The following is a 12959-nucleotide window of genomic DNA, read 5'->3' on the forward strand; positions in this document are numbered from 1 at the left end:
GCAAATTATGTGCTGTATAATTTATGACGGTTTACTTGAAACATTTATATAGTATACATACATACATAAATATGAAACCACAACAGATAAAACACATTGAACAGCATAGAAATATGCCGGGGAGTGGGGGCGGTCTAGAAATCTAACAAATTATTATTAAATAACCACTTGTCGTATTAAGCAGCATTCCACCAGAACAGAACTTTCAATTGGTGATAACTACATTCCTTTTTGGAAAATAAATGACTTTCAGAAGAAGTAATATTTCTCCTTCTGGAGAAAAAAAAATCAAGCTGAAACCCAGTAAACATATCTTTTTATATATACTTGTTGAATACAATCTGCGTTTATTAGTTTGGATTAGTAAAATAGCTAGCAAATCCACTGCTTTTCTCATAGATAAAGAATTAACAAGACAGTTCTAATTAATTTCGAAATATGTTCATTGGGATTTATTCTAATTTGTGCATGATATGATTTTAGCCTGTTTGCCTGCCTGGATTCTCCCAATACAGAAACAATAACTATCTTAATTGTACAGGTGTGGCAAATCATGTATTCCTCCCCCCCCCCGAATAACGGAAAGCAAAGTTTATCCTTTGACGGCACAAGCACAATTCATCAACAAGAAACAAGAAAATTACAAAACATGGGAACAGCTCTTTCGCTGAGCATGCGCAAAAGAATAGATTCAGGCGCCCGGACTACCTCTCGCTGGTTTCGTTTCGTTTGGTTTCGTTTTTGTAAGTGCCGGCGGAACCAAAGTTCTGGAGCGAGCGGGGCAAGTCGGACCAATTAGGGACAAGGATTAGCGGCGCCCCAAACGAGCAGGGTGCGTTTCCTGGTTTCACCCGTTGGCCGTTTTAATTCGCTCGTCCTTTTGTTTTCTTCTCGGCCATGCAGCCTTACATGGTAAACATCAAACTTTCGGCTCGGACCCTCACTGGGGCCCTTAACCCTCAGAATAGAGGAGCCGCAGACTGGTAAGTAGAAAAAAATAGGGGACGTCGGGGACGGGGAAAGTAATTTTAGGGTATGCATGCAGGCGAGCTGTTAGCGGAACTGGGTAGAAGATGATGCTTTGGAGAGTTAGAGGCAGATTTTGAGTTGTTATCATTGTCATTATAGAAGTCCCATAAAGCTTAGTGGGATGTACTTCCCTGCGTTTAGAAATCATTGTCCATGTAATACTGTATAGGGGAGACGTGAGGTGTTATAAATGTGACCAAAATAATGAGTATTATGTCTACGGAGATTCTCGTTCATCCAGGTCATGGTTGTCCCAAAGGTGCTTTTTGAAGAGGCAACTGGAGTTTTTGGTTGTCTGCAAGGAGTATAAATACTCCCCACCATCCAGTCAGAGCTGAAGAAGCTTCTTGGATGAGCAGCGAAACGTCTTCAAAGAAAAAGCAGAAAGTCCAGTTGCCTCTTGAAAAAAAATCTTTGGGTTGAGTATTATGGTTATTGTCTGAGGGTGACTTTTTTATAGTAGAAGGAAGGAAGCCACCTGAACGATTTCATAAACCTATTTTGAAGTGAGGCATATGCTTAAATAACATAGCACTCTGAAGAGACAGTGGGGAAAACCAGCAACACGTACATTAGTTCTGTTAGAAGTTTTCCATGTGTAGGAAAAAAGAAAAAGCATCCTATACCTTTGGCGTGAAAACAAGAGAAATGTGGAATGGCAGCTGAAAGTTAGATCAAAATCTAGGGGAAGAGATATTGCCCTTCAGCAAAGTTTTGTTATTTTTAGTATTATATAGTTCCTTTCTGGTTGAAATTTTGGGGAAGGGGGAGACATTGTGAAGATTTAATTTTAATTTGGCATCATATTTATATAGCAGTCTAATAACGAAGCCTGTGAGATAGGCTTGAAATTCTTGGTGAAAACTAGTGTAATGTTAATGATAATGCATAGTATTTGATAATGATAATGCATGGTATTTACTTATTTATTTCATATTTATTTCTAATATATATTATCCCAACCCAGATTTTGGTTACTGCATATCAACAAGCGATAAAAACAAAAGAAAAATTAGAAACTATGTCAACTCAAAACAATTACATTGTTATCATATAGGTTCATTCCTAATATTGATACACAAATATACTGCTTTATATTTATATATGTATGTATGTATGTATGTATATTTATAGCAATTTTTTTAGTTTGCTTCATGTATAAGCCTGCTTAAATTCTGCACAAGAATTTAAGATGCCTTAAAAATGCCTTTATAAGAACAACAGTACCTTTAAGTTTGTAAGTCCTGCAATTAAAAGTGAAGGAGGAAAGGAGACTTTGGATAGGATATTGCAAGAACTGGTTTAGGGGCTCTAAAATAGTTGGCATTATGTTTGATGAGACCAGTTATGAAATTTTGCAAAAATGGTAACCATTGGTAAGTACAGTATAGTGAAACACAGTAAGATGGTGGAGAAATAAAAGATTCCATTCAATTGCCATTGGCAATTGAATGGAAGCAAATGGTATAAGATATTATTACTATAGCAAATGGTATAAGATATTATTACTAGAAGAATGTTGATGAATAAGAACTATAGCTTATATACTTTTCCAGTTATTTACCAGGATGTTTTCTGAAACTAGAAAAGATGTAATTGAAACACATTAAGAGTTATACAAGAACTAAATACAATACAATGCAATATTCTTTATTGGTCAAGTGTGATTGGATACACAAGAAATTTATCTCCGGTGCATAAGCTGTCAGTGTACATACAAATGATTCATAATTCAATGTTTTAATAACAAATAGGTATATTTCTTTTATTTGTATTTTCTGCCATTTCAGCAACATACATTTCTATGAAAATTCAGCGAAATGATTTTTTGTGTGTATTTAATATTAAAATTACTGTTTATGTAGGGGCTGGCAAGGACTGATTGCATATGGATGCCATTCTCTCATTCTGGTGATTGACTCCAAAACCGCTCAGACCTTACAGGTTTTGGAAAAACACAAGGCTACTGTAGTCAAGGTACATTGAAAAGAATCATTAGAATGCTGCAAAAGAAGGGTTCTTATACCAGCAAAATTAGTTCAGATTCTTTCTAAAAATGATTTGTGAAATTTTAACCACATTTGCCTTTTACTATTTAACAAGTGTTCTTTAATAAATTGTATTTTGCAGCCTGATTTCTTTAGAGGAGTATTCTGGATGCTAGTTAGCCACTCCATTCAAACATGATACTTTGTTTCCACTCTTTGGATTTCTGTTTTCCAATACATAAACATTATGTAGTTTTATAATATACATAAACCTCTGGATTATTTGGCAAGAGAGAAAGTTATACAAATAAATTAAAAAAAATCAATTTTAGCAGGGAAAGGTCTTCTGAGTTGAGAACTGATATAGATTACATTTGTGCCTAGTCAATATTTTAAAAAAGCAATATTTTTATATTAAATTTATTTTATTATTCAATTTATTATATTTTCTGCATTAAAAATTTATAAATGGCATAAATCAGTCTCTTTCAATTTGAAATGAACTTCACTATCTGAGATCCAAAAATAAATGATTTTAAGTGTCTTAAATGACTACTAGCTTTACTTATCTGTCTTAAGGTTAAATGGGCTAAAGAAAACTACCATCACAATATTGGATCACCTTATGCTTTGCGTTTGGCTACTGCTGATGCTAGTGGAAAAATAATTGTTTGGGATGTAGCTACAGGAACTGCTCGCTGTGAAATCCAAGAGCATACAAAACCAATTCAAGGTAAGAATTTCCATTTTGCATCATGTTTCAGTAATGAATAATTGTACTAGTTGGAAAAATATAGTGCTAAATAGTTGATTTTTGAACTGTCATTTTTGTCAAAAATGTTATATATGCAAATTCTTTCTAGTGTAGGAGATATACTTGCTAGAAGGCCCCTATTTTAAATTTTTGTTCTAGAAACTTTTTTTAAAAAAAATAATGCCACTCACGTATCATACTTTTTGTGGTTTTATTTCATATTGTAAAAGGTTTTTAAAACTTTATGTAAAATATATTTGGAAGATAATTATCTTCACAGTGAGTAGTATTTATTATTCAAGTTACAATCTTGAGCACTCTTATCTGGAAGTAATACCTGTTAAAATAAACTTCTGAAATTATACTTGAATAACTTTAAAATTATTAAACTTACTGAAAATGTGTATAGACATAAATACTATTTTCTAAGAAGAAAGTATTATGCTTGCATAATAACTAGATTATGAATGTATCTTAATCCTGTCACCTCTACACTTAATTATTTCTCCTTCCGATATTACTCTTATCTATGTTCTCATAGCTTCTGTTAATGGTCTCAAATAATTCAAATTCTGGACAATATATCACACGTAAGCTATCCAGGATTTATTCCCTAGGAATATACTTTGGTAAATAAGTTAAATGAGCAGTATTCTTCACTTTAAGGAAAGAGACATAAAATTGTGAGGTGATTATATTGAGCTTTACTCCTATTTATATGGCAAGTAATGTCACATTGTTTTGGGCAACCTAAACATGTTAGTGTTTCCATAAGGCTGCTTAGTTTTCAGGTTACAGTGAATTACCTGAGTTCTAAGGTTGATTATTTGATGCTATAAATCAGTAAATAGTGTGTGGAAAGTGACATCAAGAACCTACACTAGTGTGCCTTACATTCTGACATTCATTTGTTAATCTGACATACCTTATAGAGTTGCTTAGATAATTCCAGTCTTGAAAGGATGTGAACTGGATCTAATGAGACTCATTTGTAAATTAAAAATTTTAAAAGCCTGCATGGTTTAGAGATTAAACTGCTGGATTAGGAATAATGAGACTCATTGGCTAACTTCCCCTACCCCCAATCTAATGTATATCACATAGCTATAATTTGCGGGAGAAATTGAGAGATGAAATACTATATACCGTGTTTCCCCCAAAATAAGACAGGGTCTTCATTTGCCCCACGAAATATGGCCTTGGGCTTATTATAGGGGGAGGGCCTATTATTTTCTGGGGCAGGTGAGAAGTGAGGCGTGCCTTTAACCTTTCCAGCTCCGTTGCGTTCCTCGCCATTGTGTTCAGGGAAGCCTCTGGTAAAAAAACTCCCTTCTCATGAATTCAATCAAACTTCTTGCGATAAGGTGTTTTTTTTTTACCAGGGGCTTCCCTGGACACAATGGCGAGGAACGTGATGGACCTGGAAAGGTAAGAGGCATGCCTCGTGGCCCAACACCGCCCACCTCGCCCCAATGGTAAAGGCAGCCTGCCTGGTTCCCTTCCCCGCCGTCCCTTTAGTGAGGGGTGGCAGGTGGGGGGGGGGAGAAGCGAGGCGTGCCTCTTACCTTTCCAGGTCTGTTGCGTTCCTCGCCGTTTCATCCAGTGAAGCCCCTTGTAAAAAAAGCCTCGCGAGTTGAACTCATGAGGTTTTTTTTACAAGGGGATTCACTGGACAAAAGGGCGAGGAACGCAACGGACCTGGAAAGATAAGAGGCACGTCTCACCTCTCCCCCCCCACCTGCCACCCCTTGCTAAAGGGGCGGCGGGGAAGGGAACCAGGCAGGCTGCCTTTACCATTGGGGTGGGGTGGGTGGTGTTTTTTTGCACGAGAAGAAACAGGAGGGAGGGGTGATCACATTGCTAGCCTGCCACTCTTTTTGCGGCAGGCTCTTTTTGCGCGGGAGGGAAGGGTGGGGGTGGAAGCACTTTGCTTCGCCTGCAGCTGTTTTTGTGGTGGGGTTTTTTTTCGTGGGAGGGAAGGGTGGGGGGATGGAAGCACTTTGCTTCGCCTGCCACTGTTTTTGCAGTGGGCCCTCTTTTTGGCCTGCAAGCTGCACCGGTAGGTGGTACAGTGGTAATAGCAGGGACCGGTTGCGCATACGCTTAAATAGTTGGAGGCGGGCTTATTTTCGGGGGAGGGCTTATTATGGCGCATGCTCTGAAAAGCCCGATTGGGCTTATTAGCAAGGCATGTCTTATTTTTGGGGAAACACAGTATGCCATTGAAACCTGAATAAAGAGTGGAATATAAATTGAAATGCATGTGTGTTTACAATTATGGTAGCCTCTTCATTTAATGATGATTTCCTATGTTGGCTTGGCTATTCTATGGGCTATTCTGAAAAGATATGTATGAAGGAATATGTATGAAGGAAAATATAATTTTAAAACATTATTTTGTTTTTATTACATTTGTTATTTCCAAATGCAGATTCAGCCACTTCATTATTGAATTAGTAAGATTAATTATTGAAAACAATGATTAGATGGAACTCTAGCTTAGCAATAGAGAATATGGAAAATATCTGCATTTTTGTATCTAACACTTCTCACTTCTCATAAAGATGCCATAGCATCATTGTCTAGCATCCAAGAGAAGTTATGTAATGAATTCCTTCTATACTCCGGCATAGAATCATGATATTTATTTTCAGCCAGATCTTTTGAACGGAATTAGTACTAATTATTATGTCTTTAGATATTTTTATCACCCGATTAACAACTATTCAGATTATATGTCTTTAAGATATGTCTTTAAGATAAAAGATGATATATTGAAATTCTCCTTTAAAGCAGAAGTCAAGAGCAACTTGAATAAAAATAAATAATTGGATTGTACATTACTTTCTTTAAAAGTACATTTTCCAAGTTAATGCCCTCTAATATTTGTCAGCTCTCTTGTGACAGTTTTTTTCTTATTGCAAACTGTGCATCTCCTGCTGTTTTCAGTGCTATCCCCATTCCTCATTAGCTTCACAGTTATAAATGTGTTTTATTCCTGAAGTAAAATTCACAGCATCTGGGTGAAATGAAATTTTCAAGATGAGCTTCATGAATAATTGATCATTTGTTTGCTAAGAAATTTTTAATGGCCTAAAATGACCCAACTATTTTTTACTGTAATGACATTGCATAAGATGCTGTAATTGCATTTTGAAATTGATCTTGATTTTTCCCTGTGATAAAATTGAAATGAGATGGTTACAATTCATAACTTAAGTACAAAATAGTGAGAAAATGGATGTCAGGTTTTTAAACTTGGGTTCATTATAATTGCTCCCTCTTTCTTTCCCCCCCCCCACGCACACAGTTCATTTAATGACATCAAGATGTTTTCTTCCAATTATCTACAGTTTGAGGAAGACAGATTTTTAAAAATTCAGGCAAGAGTTGTTAAACAAGTTGAAGACTACACCTGATAGAGAATGAAAAATGAATTTTGAAACCAGACCCAAAACTATCCTAATGAAAATAAAGGATGCAAAAAGCTTTAGAGAGTTGTGAGTTGTGAGCTCACTGACACAAAGTGAAGCAAAATGGAAATAGATAGGAAATGTAATTCAATAACTGAGCAGGAGTACTAAGAGTGAGAAAGGCTAAAGTTTAAAATGGATGATTGCCAGTTGAAAGAGCTGCAATCTATTAGAATTTTGAAATTCTTCTCATAAAGTATCACCAAGGCTATTAATGCATTTGATTTGTCCTATTCATGAGGAAGAGCTTGCTGTTACCACAATTGAACACTCAATTTTTTCAATTTGGGCCAATGTTCGGCTTCAGTTCATAATGTAATTTTGCCTTCTGAAATATTAGCCAGACTCCCTACTTTGCTGTCATTTGCAAAATTGATAAGTGATCCTTCTACTCCATTTCCTTTGTCATTAATGAAGATATTGAATAATAGTTACCCAAATACAGAACTCCTAAGAGACCTCACTTCATACAGAACATTTTACATTGCTGCTTGGAATATTTGAGAATATCTTTGTATCATCAAGCTGTATGGGCAAAATATTGTAGATCTCTGCAAATTTTGGGGGTTTGTATATAAACAAGACTGGCAACATTGCGAAGATGGTTTGGTGGGCTTGTCATTGCAAGGGTTATTCAAAGAATATTAATAATACATAATGTTTGTTTACCATGTATTGTAAACAGTGATATTAAAGTATGCATTGTATTTTTTATTTAAGTGAAACTTTGCTTTATTAATAGAAATGGTCAACTATAGAATCAGTTTGGTCTAGTGGTTAAGGCATCAGACTAGAAACCAGGTTACTGAATTCTAGTCCTGCCTTAGGCATGAAAGCCGGATTGGTGTCTTTCGGGAAGTCATGCTCCGTCAGCCCTTTTCATCTCACAGGGTTATTGCTGTGGGGAAACCAGGAGAAGGAAGGAGTATTAGCTATTGGTTGCCTTGAGGTATTTATAAAAATATTAAAGTTGGGATTAGCATTAGATCCTCTTATACAAGATAACATATCGGGCAGTAAGGATCTCCAGCATTTTTGGTCTTGGGCGAACACTTCAGTATCTTCTCATGTGATGTTTAGAGTCTTTAAGTCTTCTATGAATGTATTTTGCCATGTACTTTGAGGGTTTTGTCTTGGTTGTGGTATAAAATAAGTAAAATTCATTGATATGGTTTACTTTAAAATCTGAGAAAATATTTTTTTTATTTAATGACTGATACCTTCCTTTTTGGCAGACATGCAGTGGTTATGGAATCAGGATGCATCTCGGGATTTACTCCTTGCTGTTCATCCTCCCAATTATATCGTGTTATGGAATGCTGATACTGGCACCAAATTATGGAAGAAAAGTTACGCAGAAAACATTCTTTCTTTTTCATTTGATCCTTTTGATCCTTCAAATTTAACATGTAAGTATGATATCAGAGAGCTAGTGGTTTTCTAATCCATAAGTATGACTATTGTTATTAATCATATATTTGCTACTGGACATAACTGCCAGTTGTATAGAAGTTAATAAAAATTAGGCCAAAAGCAATATAAAATGATTGAATGAATCTGGTATGACATTTTTAGAAACAGCTTGGAAACTAATTCTGATTTGAGCGTTGCTAGCTTGAAACTTATGTTAAGTAAATGCTAATGCTAAATAATCTAGTTATTTCAATTTGTTTGATAAAATTTTGTTAAACAAAAGGGTATGTTTTTCAGATTCTAAAGCAGACAAATACATGATAAGAACAAGAGCTTTGAATCTGCAATGCTCTATCAAAACAAATGCATATAATACTATGCTGCTTTGTAACTTGACATTAGAACATGAGTGGTCTAAAGAAGCTTCCGAACTGCTCAGATAATGCCCATTTATACCTATGGTTTGGTGCTTTGTTCAGTTGTTATTCTATAATACAACTATTTATTTATGTATTTATTCATTCATTCATTCATTCATTCATTCATTCATTCATTCATTTGATTCATATATTTCTTTTTGGAAAGTACTCAAAGACACTTTTTTAAAAGGAAACAATATAAAAGTATAAATGAAAAAGGAAATGCAGAAGAATCACTAATTAGTATGTTTACTCAAGAATTACTTTCATATGAATCTACTAGTACCCAAGTATGTAGTGTATTTATAGATAAGTGTATTGCAAGTTGCAATTAAAAATACCTGAAAGTTTTCAAAAGATAATGCTTTGTTTACACTGCTTCACTTTGAAGTAACAAATAGAATGTACTGAATATTTTTTTTCTCGGTATTCATATAGCTGTGTGAAAAAGTCCTGCACGCTTTATGGTTTACCGTTTATGACATTTTTTGGATAGGCCATTGATTTTATGATATTTTATGCTAACTGCTATGCAAATATTGTTATGTTAAAATAAATCCTGGTGGTTTTTAAGTGAAAAGCATTTGGTGCTGTTTGGCTGGGGATTGTGAATTTTTTTGCATGTTTACAATGCATGCTTACAATGACTATGAAAACAGTTTAACTGATGCATACCCAGTGGCATACGTGTTGCAATTACTAAGGCAGATGCTAGTGTTTTGTTAACATTTTTGTTTGTGGCCCTGAAAAAGACCGTTTAGGTAACCAAACATGGCTACTAATATGAAATTGGATAGCCCTTATTGCTTATCACCAGGTGGCATCGCTTCAGCATAGACTGTATAAACCTTTGAATGTGATCTTTGGTGACAATGTGGTTCCAGGCTGCAATAATGGATTCAATCAGCTCCTGCTTGGTCTTTGGATGTTTCTTGCTTATTTCGTAACCAATCTTGGCCCACAAGTTCTCAAACTGGGCTCTGAGCTGGCCAATTCAGGAGTCGAACACCATGCTTCTTCATCCACTGCTGGATGGACTTAGCTCGATGACAAGGAGCATTGTTATCCTGGAAGTAAAAGTTTTTACCTACAAGTTGCTGAGCTAAAGGAAGCATGATCTTTTTCCAGTAGACTCGAGGGAGGGGCCTGATTGGTCCAAAGAGTGAGGGAAATTTCTTTTAACCTCCTCTTTTCCCTGTTGGCTCCCAGTTCCTCTTAGTCTTTGGTCCAAACAACTGCTTTGGTTCCCAGCATTTCATTGAGAAAAATTAGGTAAATTTTATATTTCTACCGATTCGATCTATGGGACATTCTAAATTCCAAAAACAGCTGCTGCCTTGCAGGACAGGGTCCTCCGTCCTGCAGAGCATCGAGGGAGAGCTAATTGCTTTTTGCTCTCCTCTCATGGCACTGGGAGCTCCGACCGATTCCCGGAACTACGGGGGTGTCGGGCTCCTCATAGCAACTATGCGGGTGAGGCTCCAAAGTGGGCTGGCGGCGGTTTCCATTACCCAGCCGCGCACCCTTTTATCGAGCCGCGGCTATCCATACAAGCCGCGGCGGAGCTCACAGGCCGTTTGAAGTGCGCAGGAAGCTCTGGTGGCCATTTTGAAGCGCACATGTGGAGGCAGCCATTTTGACCACTAATTGAGCCTCATTGCATCGCAGCCAGGGTTGGGCCGGCATTTGAAGTTCTTGGCGCTCCGCTCTTCACCCACAAGGCCTCTGTACTGGCTGGTGTCTCCAGGCAAACCCACAGAGTTCGGACGCGTGAGTGGCTGGATGGCTGAATGACAGGCCCAAGGGGAAGGCCACATTGAGACCAGATCTGGGGGAATGGAAGGCCCTAGAACTAGGGCAGCAGCAGCCAGACCTTCTGCTGCTCAATGACCATCAAGGGCAGCCCAGAGAGATGAATTGAGGCGCCAGCGTGCTCTCAAAAAGAGGATTGCCAGGGCAGAACAGCAGGCCCTGGCCACCAGGCCTAGCTCCACAGTAGGTCCCGGTCACCATTAAGGCCGGGATCTTTTCAATTGGGCTCTCTCCCAGGGGCTTTAGTCCTTCTTCCCCTTCTGTCTCTCCTAATAGGCCCATCAGACAAACTGGCATGGAGGTCTCCTTCTCTCCCACATCTACCCAAGAATTTAGAATTGTTGCCCGAAAGCATTAAGAGGCTGATCTCCTCCGCCATATCAAAAGGAGTTACTTCAGCCCTCAACCAAAGGGAATTCCCCCCTCCAAGTGATAGGGCATCCCATTCCCTTCAGCAACCAAGGCACCCTTCCTCTGCTCAGAGGCAGGTGCCTGCTAGGCCTCCTTCTCTCTCAGTGGTTAGTGAGGAATCAGTGTTAGGCAAGGAATCTCATCAAGACATGGGGTTTTCAGAGGACAAAGAGTCTGTTCTTCCTGACCCCCCTGCATTCTCTAATCTATTTGCTCCTCCTATGTTTAAAACTTTGCTTCACAAGGCCAGAAAGACCACTAAGGTGGGGACTGGGGATCCAGGTGTCCCTCAACCCAGGGATCCTAACCTAGTCATGTTTTCCAATACCGCCACCAATAAGGAGGAGGTCCCTGCTCCTCCTCTGGAGGTGGTAAAGAATCAGTGGGTGGTAAAGAATCAGTGGACTCGCCCTCTACCTTTCCCAATCCTGGGAGCAATGACCGCCACTTCTACAATATGGAGCAGGTCTTTTCCCAGGCACTTCAATTGCCCACAGTAGATGCCCCTGTGGCTTCTTTGGCCAATGCGTCTTCTGTCATGTCAGGGGACATAGCAGATAAACTAAAACTGGAGGACAAGCGCGTGGAACTTACCTTGCGTAAGAACGTAAACGCTTCTGCCTGGCAATAAAATCTGCTGCGGCCTCCTATTTCAATCGCTCAGCGGTCATGTGGCTTCGCCAACTACAGGATCGCATTCCTGTTCAAGATGAGCGACTTCAACAGGATATCACCAAGATTATTGCGGCCACCCAGTTTTCTGCGGATGCCACCTTAGACGCTGTGAAATATTCGTCCCCAGTCCTCGCTACCTCGGTGACTTCTAGGCGTCTACTATGGCTTCGCAACTGGCAAATGGACAACAAGTCCAAGTGGAACTTGGCAGCTGCCCCTTACGCAGGGACCAATCATTAGACCCGATTCTCATCAAGAATAAGGATAAAAAGAAGTCCTGCCGAACAACTCCAAGAAGCCGGACAATCGACCGGTTCCTTACTGGAAACACTCATACAGGGCTCCTGAACCTGAGTACCAACAAGCCAGGTTTTTTCCTTATAGGTCAGATAGGCAGTCCCAGAGGCAGTACTATCAAGATAGGGGCAGGTACCAAGCTCAGTCCAAGAGGCCATTTCGCGGGGGGGGGGGAGCGGCCACCCCTTCTGTAGAGGGGAATGACTCCAATCTGAGCATTCCCATAGGCGGCCGCCTGGCTCTGTTTGCAGATCAGTGGGATCTAATCACAACAGATGCCCGAGTACGATCCACGGTCAGACACGGCCTTCATCTTGAATTTCTGTCCATACGCCCGACCTTCTTCCGGGTGTTCCCCCCTTCCCGGGATCCCATTCGTGCCCATCTGATGTCCCAAGCCATCCAGCATCTACTGGACATTCAGGCGATAGAACCGGTCCCGGTGTTGGAACATGGATGGGGTCACTACTCCAATCTATTCGTAGTCCCGAAGAACTCGGGGGGATGGAGAGCCATTCTGGATCTCAAGAGCCTGAACCAATTCCTAGTCTACAGGCGATTCAAAATGTCCTCCCTGGGATCTGTCCTCCAGGGAATCAGGAAGGGCGATTACCTAGCATCAGTAGATCTAACGGAGGCATACCTCCACATTCTGATCCTCCCTGCCCATCGCAGATTTCTCCGGTTC

General features: G+C 39.1%; 1 protein-coding gene across 1 annotated transcript in view; it reads left to right on the forward strand.

Moving 5' to 3' along the window:
* The first annotated feature begins 728 nt into the window (after window positions 1-728).
* The window catches only part of WDR11 (WD repeat domain 11), a 58475-nt gene continuing 46244 nt past the window's right edge, over window positions 729-12959 (forward strand). Inside the window, exons 1-4 of the mRNA XM_081955331.1 lie at window positions 729-983; window positions 2895-3006; window positions 3597-3750; window positions 8480-8653. Coding sequence (XP_081811457.1) covers window positions 898-983; window positions 2895-3006; window positions 3597-3750; window positions 8480-8653 — 526 coding nt within the window. The 5' untranslated portion in view covers window positions 729-897. The remainder of the gene's footprint in view (window positions 984-2894; window positions 3007-3596; window positions 3751-8479; window positions 8654-12959) is intronic.

The sequence above is a fragment of the Natrix helvetica genome (genome assembly GCF_964273705.1).
Source record: "Natrix helvetica genome assembly, chromosome: 5".
Taxonomy (NCBI): domain Eukaryota; kingdom Metazoa; phylum Chordata; class Lepidosauria; order Squamata; family Natricidae; genus Natrix; species Natrix helvetica.